The sequence below is a fragment of the Lepidothrix coronata genome, unplaced genomic scaffold, assembly GCF_001604755.1.
Source record: "Lepidothrix coronata isolate B3197 unplaced genomic scaffold, Lepidothrix_coronata-1.0 Scaffold126, whole genome shotgun sequence".
Taxonomy (NCBI): domain Eukaryota; kingdom Metazoa; phylum Chordata; class Aves; order Passeriformes; family Pipridae; genus Lepidothrix; species Lepidothrix coronata.
The window spans coordinates 2,591,571-2,606,355 of NW_016690306.1; the positions used below are offsets into that span (position 1 = coordinate 2,591,571).

Here is a 14,785-nt window from a genome sequence, read left to right on the forward strand (position 1 = left end):
CAGGGGCGGCGTAGAGGCTGCCCCCACCGGGCCCAGCGCTTCCTGCTCGCACGGGCCATGGCGCGGCCCGCGGCCGCCTACGAGGCGGCGGTGCCGGCCCGCCCCGCCTGCACCTACACCAGCTGCTACTGGTAAGGGAGACGGGGACGGGGACGGGTGCCCCCCGCACCCTGGGGAGGCGCTGGGGCGGCTGGAGCCGCCGGCGGGAGTGGCGCGGCTGCCGGCTGGTCTCATAGCTCTCAGCTATGCTCTCAGCTCTCTTCTTTACACCAGAAATAAAGCTGGAAGAAAAAAAAAAATTTGTGTGTTTTGCAGCGAAGAAAATGTTTGGAAGCTTTGTGACTACATCAGGAGTCAGGATCGGTACCCTTTAGAAGAGTTTTATGCTGTTTTCATATCCAATGACAGGAGGATGGTGAGTCAGTGGGATGTGATCAGTCAGCTATGGAGAGGCTCGGGCCTTCAGAGTGCAGCCCCAGAGTAGGTGAGACGTGGCCCCAGCGATTTCAGCCACAGCCCAGTGTAGGTGAGTGAGCCTTTAGCCCAACCTCTAAGTGAAACACAGTCCAAACCCGTGTTATAGCTCACTTTGGCTCAGAGGTGTGCCAACCGCACCGCGTGAGATATTTTAATTATGCACTGCATTAAGGACAGCGGGAAAGAGGCGTGGTGTCCCTGTGAGCTGTGGGGTAATTCTTCCCTGTAATCTGTCAGTTTAGGAGAATGGTTATCTTTGTGGAATCACAGAGCCATTAATAATCATAAGGTTGGAGAAGACCTCTAGGATCAAGTCCAACTGTTAACCCAGCACCACTGCATTCACCATGTAACCATATCCACAAATGCTCCCTCCACATGTCTTTTGGACACTTGGAATCACAGTGGTGATTCCACCACTTTTCTGGACAGCCTATTGTAATGGGGCCCAGAACAGTATCTCCAACTTCATGCTTCTGAGAGAGAAACTAGAGAAAATCTGACTGCAGCACAGATGTAAAATGAGGAAGTTGATAGGTTAGCAAAGAACTAACTAATTTACCTGAAATTAATCTGTATTAATCTGAAAGATTTTATTTACTTCAGATTCACCTGTAACTTTCAGATTCCCCTCTGGAAGCAGAAATCTGGACATGGAGATGAGCCTGTTGTCTGGGTAAGGCGTTCATTTCTCTCTCAGTAATTTTGAGTGCATACCTCTGTAGTTGATAGCTGCAGGATCAGACGTGGGCATCTTGTGAGAAATTGTTCTGTCTGAACATAAAGGAACAGTTTTTTGCTGTGAGGGTGATGGAGCACTGGAGCAGGTTGCCCAGGGAGGTTGGGGAGTCTCCATCCTTGGAGATATTTCGAAGCTGTCCGGATGCAGTCCTGGGCAGCTGCCTCTAGGTGTGCCTGCTGGAGCAACAGGTTGGACCAGATGACCTCCTGAAGTCCCTTCCAACCTCCAGCATTGTATAGTTTTGTATTAATTTTTATTATTCTTTTACAAAAGATTTATAGATAACTTAAATCTGGCACTCCTTTGTACCAGCCATCATGAATTAACAGCAAGACAGTAAAATCTACAGGTGACAAACCTTACTATTGGTAAGAATACAGATTAGTGAAAATTATTATCTGGGTATCAAGACTGCCAGCTTTGTAGAATTATAAGTAGATGACTGTACTTGTAAGAAGTAGATGGATGAAAATATTTATGTAGGCTTGCTAGATGACAGAAAAATATAAGCAATCTATGTATTCAGGTGTCAGCAATTAAACTAACCCATAAATGGTGGCTTTGGAGTGTCATTTGATCAATTAATGTAATTCAGTAATTGCTGCTACAGAATTCCTTGGTATCATTACAGAGTCCTTTCAGTTATCTGGCACAGAAAAAACTATTTCTTATGGCAATTTCTGTTTCTGAAATTCTATGAAATAATCTACAAACTTCTGAAGTTCTCTGATTTCTGAATCATTTGTTCTCTCCCAAAATGTTGGTCTCTTTGCAGCACAAAAAAAGGTTTAGTTTAAAAAGAGATCCAAGTGTTACAGATATGACCTAAAATGGAATAGGAGAGTCAGGAAAGGCCATGGCAGAATGTGGATTCCTCATAAAACTGCATGGATTGAAAGTTGTTTTAACTTTGTTTCTGTGGATTGTAGAATATGTAAAGCTTGTAGGTACTTTTTCTTATACATTTTAAGAGATTATTCTAAATACTGTTGGATACAGTTGTAAATTTTGGTTTGGTGAAGTATCTTTCCCAAAGCCTTTTCATTCAAATCCCTTTGTGGTTTTAATATTGAAAGTGTCAAAAGACAGTGCTCTAAACCCTTGTTGTGAGTGGATTCAATGTAAACTTCAGTAAGCTGTTAACAGCTGCCTTCAGTTTAATTTTGGAAAACATCAGTGAACATACCTGACTTCTGACATAAGTAACTGCAGTGTCCCCAAACCTCCACCACACCTGTGTTTCTTACAAGTTAAGGAATAAAACTGCACCTCATAACCCAAGTGTCAAGACAAAATAGTTGCCTTGAAAAAGTGTGCTAGAGTACCCCTGTGTTTTTTCCCTGCTTCAAGAGCTGCTACAGGAATTTGTCTTAGTCCTTCGGTCCTCTTGATCTGAGCTATTTGCTGGTTTTTCAGTAACATGCTGGTTTTTCATGTGCTTCTGGCACTGAACACTCGGCACTCAAATTCACAGACCACGTTACTGCAACAGGTACAAAATCTCTTATTAGAAGAGATCACTAGAAAATTTTAATGTTAAGCTATCATCATATCTTACTGTGAGCTTTTGTTTAGGACTGGGTCTAAGACAAAAGTCCTTATTGCATTCAACTTCTGTGTTTTGGTATGGAACACGAAAGAGATTTGCTGTCTCAGGAGTAGTGTACTCTGTAGTTTAGCTGTCTTAAATCAAAGGAGACTGCAAAGGAATGGGGCAAATACCAAGGTGTCTGGAAAAGCATGATGGGCAAGACAGGTGTTAGGAAATCTCTCTCTTGGTGCCAGAAATGTTACAGGCTTAATATTCAAGGACAGAAAGCAGGCTTTAAAAAATGAATCTGAACTTCTGCTTTTAGGAAACATTTTTTTTTTTTCACTCCTTTTGCCAGTTTCTCATTAATTGCTGTTTGACTAATGGCAATTACCCTTCTTCCTAGGACTACCATGTTATTCTACTTCATGTTCCCAGCGGGGAGCAGAACTTCATTTATGATCTTGACACAGTGTTGCCGTTTCCGTGTCCGTTTGATGTGTACAGCGTGGAGGCCTTTAGGCTGGATGACAGCCTTCGTCCAGAATTTCACAGGTGATGACATAAAATATAAAGACTATGAGTGGTATTTTGTGAACTCGAAGTTCTCTTTGGGTATGTGTAGTGACAGAGGGTTTTTTGCTTACTCCAGTAAAATAAAGGCACTGTGTTATTTTTCTAAAGCTCTTTACCTTAGTCATCAAAAGCCCTTTTTCCTACTGTAGTTTCTTGTTAACTGCTTAGCACAATATTACTGATTTGTGTATTTAATGAAATTAATGCTCCTTAATGAGAGGAAAGCACTCTTGTTCTGAGTGACTAAAGCATTATCGTATACACGCATCTTTTGATATAATTTTGCATTTTTATTTAGAAAAATCAGAATGGTTCGAGCAGATTTGTACTTGAAGACATTTGCTTCAGACAGATCTCATATGAAGGATGCAAATGGGAAATGGCAGAAACCTCCCCCTCCATACCCTTGCATTGAAACTGCAGGTAAGCTCCCAGGACTCCTTATTTCTGCTTACAGTGTCAAATAACATAGTCCAGGATGCACATCAGAAATAAATATACTTCCATAACATTTGTCCAGCTAGCTGGGAAAAATTAGGGCTTAAAAACATTTGACTCTCCCTTTTCTGGACATGTAGTCTAACATGCCTTCTGGCATTTACCATTATCAAACATTAATTATTAATCTTCATAAGCTGAGCAGAGAGTGAGAGGTAAGTAATACTGTTCTCTCATTACAGCAGGAGACTAAATCAAAGAGGCCAAATAACTTGCTTAGGGGTCACAAAGTGAATTTTTAACACACTGATTATACCACACTGCAGCAGGTCCCATTCTGGCAGAGCAGACTATGCTGGCAGGAGGAAGTTTTCAGGCTCTGCTCAGCACGATGGCTTTGCCTGGATGAGATGTTTGAGATTTCTGTTCCAGGTGAATGGACCTGAGGATTGCTTTAAGGCACACTGGCAAGTTGGCAAGTTTTTCCCTAAGCCTCTTTTGGGTGGTAGTCTAGCTAATAGCCTCTGGGCCAGGCAAAGAGAGAGGTAAAGATCTATTGCCATCTATTCTATAGAGCTGCTTAAACCATTCTTATCACACAGCACTTCAGCTTATTCTAATCATGTGTTTGGCAAGCTGACTAACATTTGCCGTGTGTTTGTTCTCTCATTTTCTTCCAAGGAAAGCATGGCGAAGTTTTGTTTTGAAAGAGTTTTGATGTTACTCCTCTGCATGTTTGGTTTTGTTGCTTTTTTAATAATGCAGTACTGCTGTGTGTTTATGTTAGAGAAGGCAGGGTCAAAGAAACATGTTTTGTGTTTAGGTCCGAGTGTATTGTAGTTTTCAGTTGCTGAGAAGTTAACTCCCAGTCTTTGCTTTGGCTTCTAGGAAAGCTTGATGTTTCACACGAGAGTAGAAATGAATTGTGAGTAAGCAGGAACACAGTCTTAGTTATGAAACTTCAGGTGTTTTCTTGACAACCCAGGTTATGAAATGCCTTAAATTCTAGGTCTTTGTTGTTATCTGCAGTAGAGTTTTATGCAAAGGTAGCGTAGGGAGTGTAGAATGCCTGAACTACAGTGGATGGTTCACTGTTAGCTGAAGCCTCCTAGGGGCTGAGAACTTTTTGCCTGTGGAAACGTTGTTGTTGTGATAAGTGAGAGATAATGAAAGTGTGAGAAATATAGGTGAAGACAGGCCAAGAAAGTGAAAAGGTTCTACTGAAATCGAAAGAGTAAAAACCATTTACTTGTGGATAGTAAGTTACAGAATGACTCAAACAGTTGCAGATGTGTACCTGTACCTGTAGCTTGAGTGAATGACTCCATAGCTACAAACCCTGTAACTCTTCCGCTTTCCTCTCTTGTTTGGCTGAGCTTTATCTCACTGAGGAGCAGCAGCCACAGGTCTCAGCCAACCTCCAGATTGTGATACTGGTAGATAGTGAAAGATACATAGCTCTTCATTTCTCTTATGTGTTAGTTCTTTGCTCTGTATCTTACCATGCTGAAGGAAACATCCATAGGTCATCCAGTCCAACACCTAATTAAAACAGATTCCTCAGGGCTCTGTCCAGTGTAGTCTTGAACACCTCCAGGAATGGCGATTCCATCACCTTTATGGACAGTCTGTTCCAATATTTGATGACTGTCGTGGTAAATAAAAAATCAATAAAAATTCCTAGTAAGTAATCTGAATTTCCCATGTTCCAACTTGCTTTTTTAACTTCTTATCCTCTTGCCAGGCTCCTCCAAGAAAGCTCTGGCTCCATCTTCTTTGCGTCCTCTGATCAGGTAGATGTAGGCAGCAGTAGCGTTTCCCCTTTGTCTTCTCTTTTTAAGACTGAACAGACCCAGTTCTCTCAACCTCTCCTTGAATATAATGTTGTCCTGCCCCAAAAAACTTGATGTTCTTTTTTTGGGCTCACTCCAGTATGTCCATGTTTTGGGTTTTTTTTGTACTGAGGAGCTCCAAATGTACACAGTGTTCCAGCTCTGTGCTCATAGGCTCTGGTCTCCTGGTCAGGTGGCTGAAAGAAACCTGTTACCCTGCACCCATGAAGGTGGAAGGTCATTTGCTAGGGAATTTCAAGGCCTGAGTCAGAACAGGGATAGATTGTCTCATGTCTAGAATGTCTAGTTCAAGTTGTCTTTCACTTAGTACCAGTTCCTCCAGCTTTATTTTTTGTCTTCCCTTTGTATTCACTGGGGATACCTTATTGTGATGTGTGCTTCAATGTGCACAGTGCTGTAAGTCTGCGAGGAGTCTGGGTTTAACTGTAATGTCTCAGCACAGTTTTATCAGGCGTAAAAGTGCCTTATTTTTAACTTGGTGGAGAAGTGGGTGGTAGACCTTTTGTTATCATAGAAGAGCCTGGGGTATTAATATTCATGTCCATGCCAAATTCCATTGCAGATAACTGTTTTCTCCCTGCCGTTTCACTTAGATAGAGTACTCTGCTTTCCATGTTGCTTTGTGTTTGCATAAGATTAAATTGCTTACATATTTCATGTTAGAGGTGACTGCAGTTTAATGGCTGACAGAATTGACCCAATATTGTTTAAATACCAGTTTATTTCTGAGGCACATTTATATCAGTGTGGTTTGTTTTGTTTTTTTTTTTTCTTTCATTTAAAGTAGCCAAATTCCTAAACTCTTGCAAAGTTGTAAGGTTTTTAAATTACTTCTGTTTCCTAATGTCTTCTTTGTGATTTGTGGCATTTGACCCTGGCTGGTTGCCAGGTGCCCACCAAAGCTTCTCAATCACTCTCCTCGTCAGCTGGACAAGGGAGAGAAAATATAGTGAAAGGCTCATGAGTTGAGATAAGGATGGGGAGAGATCACTCAGTCACTCGCTGATTACTGTCACAGGCAAAACAGACTGAACTTGGAAAAATTAGTTGAATTTATTACCAATCAAAATCAGAGCACAATAATGAGAAGTAAAACAGATCCTAAAAACACCTTTTCCCCCCACCGCTCCCTCCTTCCTGGGGTTAATCTTATTCCCAGTTTTCTACCTTCTCCCTCCCCCCTCAGTGCAGGGAGATGGGAAATGGAGCTTCCCCTGCTTCAGTGTGTAGTCTCTCTCTCAGGAGACAGTCCTCCACGACCTTCTCCAATGTGAGTCCATCCCATGGGCTGCAGCTCTTCACAAACTGCTCCTGCGGGGGTTCCTTTCTGCAGGTTCTTCAGGAACAGGCCATTCCAGTGTGGGGCCACCATGGGGTCACAAGTCCTGCCAGCAAACCTGCTCCAGCATGGACTCCTCTCTCCATGGGTCTGCAGGTCCCTGCCAGGAGTCTGCTCCAGCACGGGCTTCCCCACTGGGTCACAGCCTTCTTTCAGGCATCCACCTGCTCCGGCATGAGGCTCCTCCAGGGACTGCAGGGGCACAGCTGCTTCACCATGGTCTTCACCACGGGCTGCAGGGGAATCTCTGCTCCAGTGCCTGGAGGACCACCTCCCCCTCCTTCAATGAACTTGGTGTCTGCAGAGTTGTTTCTCTCACAGATTCTTGCTCTGGTCTTCTCTGGCCGCAATTACATCTGTGGAAGAGCTTTTTTTTTTTCTGTCTTAAATTATCCCAGAGGCATTACTCCCTCAGCGTTGGGCAGCAGTGGGTCCTTCCTGGAGCTGGCTGGCACTGGCTCTGTAGCACATGGGGGAAGCTTCTGGCAACTTCTCAGAGAAGCTACCCCTGTTTCCCCTCCTGCTACCAAAACCTTTGTAGTTGAATTGAGGAATCTCTGTCAGTGACCAATTAATCATTTTTTCCCTACTACTAACTCAAAGGGAATAAATCTTAAAACTGTATTTGTTCTGCTCATGGGGTTGCAAAATTTTTTTTTAAAAACGTTTCTTAAAACACAAACAACTGCAGTCCAACCAATTAAACAGCAGAAGAAACCCTCCCTCCAACTCCCTCAAGCTCTTCAGTATCTCCTCAGAACTCACATGCTGAGCATTAGCCTTTCGGAACTGGCTCTGCTCTAGCCATTTCCCAGAGTTAGGCTTCTCTATTTATTATGGCATTGCTCTGGCCTCTGTTCTGCTCTCCTGCCATGTGTGCCAGGAGAAGCTGGCTAACCTAACTGGGTGCTTGGTGCTTTCTCACCCTGCCCTGTCCTCAAAGCAGCTCTGCTGCAATAAACATACCTGAGCTGCAGCAGATTCCCCTGGTTCCACCTGGTTGCCAGTGACCTCCTGTTGAAAGAAAACAGGGTATTTTGTTCAAATACTGAAAATTAAGAAAACACGATTTGGTGCACAGATTCATTATTCCAGGGCTGGTGAGCCCAGCCTCCGGTTTTCCTTTAAATCTTCTTTCCACAAATTAATGAGGTCTGATTCTGCTTAGTTTATGAGTCGTGATGAGATCAGCCCTCCTTACTGCAAGCCTGTGTAAAATACAGCCTGCACAGCACATTTCAAAATTACTCAGAACAGATGGTCGTGCAGCTTACAGACAACTGTTAGCAGCAGCTCTAACACTGAAAAGCATTGGTTTGAATTTCAGTTCTCCCAAGGTGTTTGGTAGCACACTCACAGGATTGATTTATAAAGACTTTTTGTTCTTTTTATTATTATTAAAATCCCTGGTAGTCAATAATTATAGGGTTTTACTTGGGTTGGGGTTTTTTTTTTGTTTTGAAGAGCATGAGTAGGACAGCTGAGAAATTCTGGCGGCACTGTGTATTACACATCTGTGTAACAGGAAAGCTGCTAGACAAGAGGCCAGGCAGATGTCTGCAGTTGCTTTCTGTATCTCCTCTCTGAGAGGTGGTGGTAGGATCCTAGTGAAAGTGAGAAGGAAAGCACTGATACTGGTAAAAGTAGCTCCTCTGTGCTTAATGGGAACCTTCTGCTCCTCTCATTTGAGAATAAAACTCCAATCTGTTAAATTAGGTCCTTACTTCCTAAGCTTTTGTGGAAGTAATGAATCAAGTTGGATAGAGACAATTAAGATACATCTAAGGATAGAAGTATTTAATTTCCCAGAGTGACTTATTGAAATTAGTGTGAAAGATAATTTAAAGTGATGAGCTGTGTTCTACACTGAGATCAACCAGGACGGTTTGCACAGTCAGTTATATCTCAGCTGTGGGGACAGCACCCTCCAGCTGAGTGTGGGAAGAGTCTGTCTGACTTATCTCCCTGCTCAGACAAGGGAAGGGGATCTGCAGAGAACTGTAGACACCTACACAAGTCTGTGAAGAGCCCAACTTTCTAAGTATTTTAGGTGCCCCCAAGGTTAGGCATCAGCAGAACTGATCTTGGAGGCTTTGTTCCAGACTTCCTCACTTCCAGCAGCCCTTCGGCAGCTGTCGTTACGCTGAGTTAGTCCAAGGTCTGTGAGCCAAGCTGAGGCTTGGCTGAAACGTTGCTTTCTAACTACTGTTGGCAGAAGCCACAAGTATCATGGCTAACAATGCTGTAAGATAGTGCATGGCCTTTTATTTCGTCCTTGCTCCGGGTAAAAGTGTCAGACTTGATTTAAACAAAAATAAAATTATTTAGGAATCCCAGAATTCACCAGATAGGTCTCTTTGATGGAGTGTGTGTGTAACTAAATGTGTTTGGTCAAAGAGAAAGATGAGCTCTGAGCATGCACAAATGCAAGCTAGTGTAATAGCTACAGCGCCTGAGGAGGACTGCAACTGTAATATAAATGTTAAAAAAAATAATTGTGCTGCTCTTGATCTTGCAGAAATGTTGTATAATATGTGCTCCTTGCTTTTGTGGAGAAATCCTCTTGGTTTGTTAACTGTAGTATCCAGATGTCTCTTTTGTAAATTCTGATGTTCATCACTCTTCATCTATTTAGGGAAGAGGACTTTGTGGTGGTTTTGTGCATTTTTGCCGAGCTGTTTTCTGAACCTGTAAGGTCTAACACAACATGCACGGCCTTCAGATAGAGCCCATGAGAAAGGAGCGGCATAGAGGGACTGTTATTACACGAATAAAACGGGAGAGGTCTCACTGAGTTTTTCTCTATGGATATCTCCTGTGCTGCTCCAGTGCCATCTACCGACTGGTTCTTAGGCCATTGTGCTTCACGGGAATGGATTTGTTTACTTTGGTAAAACAATATTTCCTTTCATTAAACTTCTCTGATGGACTGTGTTATGCTCTGCCAGAATCCTTCTGAATTTAAGAGGATATTTCACTTCTTACAGGCATTGTGACAGCAACTTCCAATTTGCTAACAGCAGCTGTGTTTGTAACTACTGGAACAATCCCCTTTGGACTGCTTTACCATTCACAGAACAGTTCTGTGAAATTATTCTACTATGCTCGGTGCACATAAAGCAGAGAATTATTCATTTATTTAAAGTATATGAAGAATCACATTAGCTTAAAAACATCTGTGAGGAAAAGTCAAGTTTGGAACTGGAAAACAGACTTACCAGTCTAACGGCAAGCAAGAGCTGTTATCCACTGCTAATTGTGCTTGAGCTGTGACAGCAAATTGCTAAGCTTGTGCTATTTTAAATTCCCACACAGGCAGAAATTGTCCATGTTCTGCCAGACTTATTTCAGCAGTAGGACAATGTTTGGCTGGACATAAGGATTTTCCATATACAAAGTTCAAACAGGTTAACAATAAAAGATTTAGGGGCCAGACCTCAGAAGGGGTGAGAGTTGAGATTAGGCAAATCACAAAGCTGTGCTGTAATGTAGATGTGGTACAAACAGAGGCTGGATTATGGCTGGGGCTCCTGGGTCTGGGATTCCCGGGTCTGGGATTCCTGAACATCATCTTCCCTTCCTTGTTTATGCTGTCCATAATGGTAAGCCTAATTACACAAGCTTTTTGCAGCTGAAGCAAATTCCGTCCTTTGGATTTTATAATCTATTCATTAGAGCCTCCTCTTGTTTGGTTCTTAATCCTTAAATGCACACATCCATGTTAAAATAAATACTTAATGCAGTGGAAAAGCTGTTAACAGTAAATCTGTAAAGCTGTAACAGTGGCTTTACCACTCTGTTCCTTAAACTCATTCTCTTCCAGTTTTCTTTTAATGGGCATTTAAAAAGATTATTTGCACACATCATCAGTGAGAGCATAAAACAACAAGCCGTCAGATGTTTGTAGTTAGAGCTGAACCTCTGACCAGCCTGGTTCTGAGTCAGCAAAGCTTATACCAGGCCAGCTTTAGAAAAAGGATGTATAAGGCACCTAAACCCAAAACTTCACACCAGCACTTTACAATGTGCTCTCTGGGTTCCACGAATGGGACAGAATGGTTTCTACCTCTCCTGCAGGGGACAAAGCAGATTAAAGTCTTGTCAAAGAGCAGTCATGATTATTTTTTTCTTGAAATCATAGCAGTTAAACTTTTCCCTCTCTGACTTCTTTTTTCGTTCAGGATTCACAAAAAATAAATTTAAGTATTTGCCCCCAGCCTAGGTTTGTGCCTTTCTTTGCCTGAGCATCCCTCTAGGCCATGGGCTATGTTAGATCGACATTTCCTCCCCTCTGCATACTCTGGCCCTGCAGTGGGCTGGTGTACAGCAAGGACAAAGTTTAGGGCTGAAGGGAAAGCAAATACTGTAATCTGGGAGTAACAAATTGTAGGTTTGAGAAGGGGCTTGTCAATTCTAAGAGACAATAAGCAAATTCGAGTTCTGACTGGTGTTGTGATCCAGTTCCTCTGTGGTCAGTGCAAAACTCGACTCCGTTGACTTTAGTTCAGAATTTAGAAGAGGGAATAGTATCTCCCCTGATTTTGAGTAATCCCATTTGTGTGAATGCAGGAAGACTATGAGCACCTGTTGCATTGCAGTTCCCTGGGTTGGTGGTTATTTGCACTCCAGTTTTGTGACACTACTTGACCCTTCTAGGCTGCTGATGTAGGGAAAAATCTTACCCTTTCCTACATATACTGGTTTCTAATGACTGAGGATGCTTACTGATCTGGTAATGTGATTATTGCCATGGGCAGAAAGAGGAATCAGGGCAAAAGCAACATTTCAGAGACTGGAAATAGAAGGTTTTGTAACATCATACAATTTGCAGAATATCCTTCCAGAGTGGACTGAACTATCAAAGAGGGGTTTGGGGCATTTTCTTGATAGATGTATACCTGTGCTACAGAACCTGCACCAGGAACTTAAATATTTCCCTTTTCTGGTCCTTTTTTAGACTCCAAAATGAACTTGGATGATTTCATCAGTATGAATCCCAATGTGGGATGGGGCTCAGTGTTCCCCCTTCCGGACTTTGTGCATCGATTTGGCAGACAGACTGATTACAGCTACTCCTTGGAAGAACAGTGAAGTGAACAAGGAAGTTCTCCCTGCTTCTGTTTTGCGTGGATGTGTTTTGTTTTGCTGCTTTTACATGGTGTTTATGGTTTACATTTCTGTACATGGAATAAGTACTTGGAAAAATAGAATACCCAGTCAGAAATATCATGAACCGAATAAAAACTTTTATTTTGATTATGTAAGAATGAACTTGGTTTTTAATGTCAAATCAAAGGCAGACATCCCACCATAAGCATATTGCTTTTCCAGCTAGTGTGCCCAAATTGAGAAGAGCTGTAAGAAAAGCTTTTGGAAAAATATGTGCATAAAATACTGAACATTGTAGCTCAAATTGCTGCACATTGTCACATTTTAGAAGTGTGATAAAATGTGTTTTCTTCATGTTATGATTTCTGTCATTTATGTAAGCAGACGGTGCATCTCAGTTTACTCACTGGCTTTACTGATTAGTCCTTATTTAGCAGAAGCCTAAAGGGAACGTTGATGTAGTAGCACAGTCTTGAACTCCCATGCACTATGTAAAACCAGGTGAGTATCCAGGTTTCTGTGCTGTATGAGGGCAGGATTAAATCCTGCCATTTCAGTTAAATGTTCCAGTGCTGACATTACTGGAAGATGCAGTTGCTATTTTTGCTTCTCAGGCTGGCTGTGCGTTTTCACCTGCTTCCATCTTGTGCTTGGTGTTAGTCTGGCCCCATGGTAATCCAGGGTAGGAAGCTCAACTGACAGAAAGCAGGAAAGTTTGTTGGGTTTTTTCCTGCGCCTTAGCTCCTTGAGCTGGCCTGCCACGAGGTCAGACAGCTGCTCCTGCTGGGGTAAGGAAATCAGCAGGGCCATATGGCTGGGGGGAAGGGAATGAGAAAGCCTCCCCCATCAGGGTCACTTGCTGCTGAGTATTCTTAGAGATGATACCAACCTGCATCCCTGCAGGGCATCCCAGGAAAGCCATCATGCCGATCAGGGGTTTGAAGCAGTCTCCCACCTAGTAGAAGAGTGGCCTAAACATGGAATTACAGAAACAGGCTAAGATGGGGTATTTAATTCTCAGCTTTGGACCTGTTCTACTTTGCCCAGTAGCACATCATAGAATCATAGACTGGTGGAATAATTCAGGTTAGAAGGGTCAGGCAGTCTCTAGTACAATCTCCTGTTGAAATCAGGTCAGACCAGGCTGCTCAGGACTTTATCCAGTCAGGCCTTGGAAACCTACTGGGGTTGAGACTACAATAAACATTTGTGATGGACTTCAGTCCCGGTGAGGAAAAGCACAGTAAAGGTTTTAAGTATTAAGGGATTGTTTTATTTGTAAGTACAGAAAAATATAAAAACTACAAAGAAACTTATATGTATATTACTGTTACATAGGTGTATTGTTATATACATACTCTATTACTGTATGTCCCATCAGTTCCAGAGAATTTACTCAGTATGTTAACAGTGGGCACAGCTGACTGAACGGCTGGGGAGTTGATTCACTTCATCCACACATCTCTTTCTGTGTCATAAGGGCTGCTTAACTTAATAATAAGGAACTTAAACTTTCTATTGCCAGATGCAGCACAGCTGGTTGACTATGCAGACAGGCTGCTGCCACACAGATTCCTTGGGTGCCAGCACAGACTATGGATAGGAGGCTGGTTGTTGGGGCACTCATCTATGGAGTGAGAGAGTTGATCTGCAGTTTTTGTCACTCTGAACCAGCTTCAATAGAAGAGACTATGATGAATCTCAGAATTCCTGACAAACTGTTGCACAGAACCCTCCTGAGAGGGGACAGCTCTGGATTTAACCAGATACACCTGAGTAAAAGGTCTGATTTAGCCATGTTTGGATGAAATGGCAGCTCTTTCTGCATGACACTGATGTGGCAGATATCTCAGAGTGAATGAAGATGTTGTTACTTGCCATTTTTGGGTGATGTTCTTAGTGGCTGTGACTGTGCAGAGCAGCAGCAGTTTGCCTGCTCAGGTCTTTGCAGATGCCAACCCAGTGCCCGGGTTAGACATGGCAAAAGTGAGAATGTAAAGATCCGTGGTTGAGGTGAACGGGTTATGTCAAGCACTTCTTACCCTTCAAGTGATTGATTCTCATACACACAGAGTTCCTGTGCATTGCTCAACAGATGCTTTAAGTTGTTACAGAACGTTAGGTTCTCATCCCTCCCTACTTGAGTGTGTCATTTGATTTAACCTCAGCTGGTTTCTGGTGCCTGAAATCCGTGGCACACTCCCTTTAGTGGGGGTCAGACACAAGAGTCTGCCTGGTTTAATCTAGTTTCAGCATCGAGGCTGATAAGAAGGAGAAAAGTCACAACCATTATTCAGAATATGCAAGTTCAGAAAAAAAAATCAATGTGAAGAGTCTGTTCTTCTCTCTAATCATTCTGAACAGGTGCTTAATTTTACATGTAGCAGGCTGGGTGTGTGTGATGATAGCTTTTCTATAATTAACAACCTTTTGGTAGCTCTTGTAAAAAGTTGGTGCAGCCACCCCGGTGATGTGGTGCTTGAGGAGAGCCTCATTTCTTGATGCAGGGGGGCTGGGCTTATGCCACTACGAGATATGAAATAATATGAAAGCTTTGACATTCCTGCAAGGCTGATTGGCTGGGGTGCACTGGCACAGTAGGGTCAGCATGTGCACACCTGCAGTCCGTGCTGTCCATAGCCCTCGAGGTTTTTAATCTTTCCTGTGTCCAGATGTTGTCCCAATGTGCCCAAGACAAAGATATGCTGCTTATGCACTTT

General features: G+C 42.7%; 1 protein-coding gene across 1 annotated transcript; it reads left to right on the forward strand.

Annotated features, from left to right (window-relative positions):
* The first annotated feature begins 57 nt into the window (after nucleotides 1-57).
* On the forward strand, nucleotides 58-12,220 carry WDYHV1 (WDYHV motif containing 1). The gene is made up of 6 exons (XM_017826453.1): nucleotides 58-131; nucleotides 316-415; nucleotides 1,103-1,153; nucleotides 3,157-3,305; nucleotides 3,625-3,749; nucleotides 11,914-12,220. Exons 1-6 carry the CDS (start codon nucleotides 58-60, stop codon nucleotides 12,045-12,047), a joined length of 633 nt encoding a protein of 210 aa, XP_017681942.1. The 3' UTR covers nucleotides 12,048-12,220.
* The last annotated feature ends 2,565 nt before the right edge of the window (nucleotides 12,221-14,785 follow it).

Bases quoted from the DNA above. Each gene is read 5' to 3' on its own strand.
- WDYHV1 (XM_017826453.1), top strand. From the start codon at position 58: ATGGCGCGGCCCGCGGCCGCCTACGAGGCGGCGGTGCCGGCCCGCCCC. The intron at 3,306-3,624 runs GTGATGACATAA...ATTTTTATTTAG, and splicing joins CTTCGTCCAGAATTTCACAG to AAAAATCAGAATGGTTCGAG. The intron at 3,750-11,913 runs GTAAGCTCCCAG...GTCCTTTTTTAG, and splicing joins CCCTTGCATTGAAACTGCAG to ACTCCAAAATGAACTTGGAT.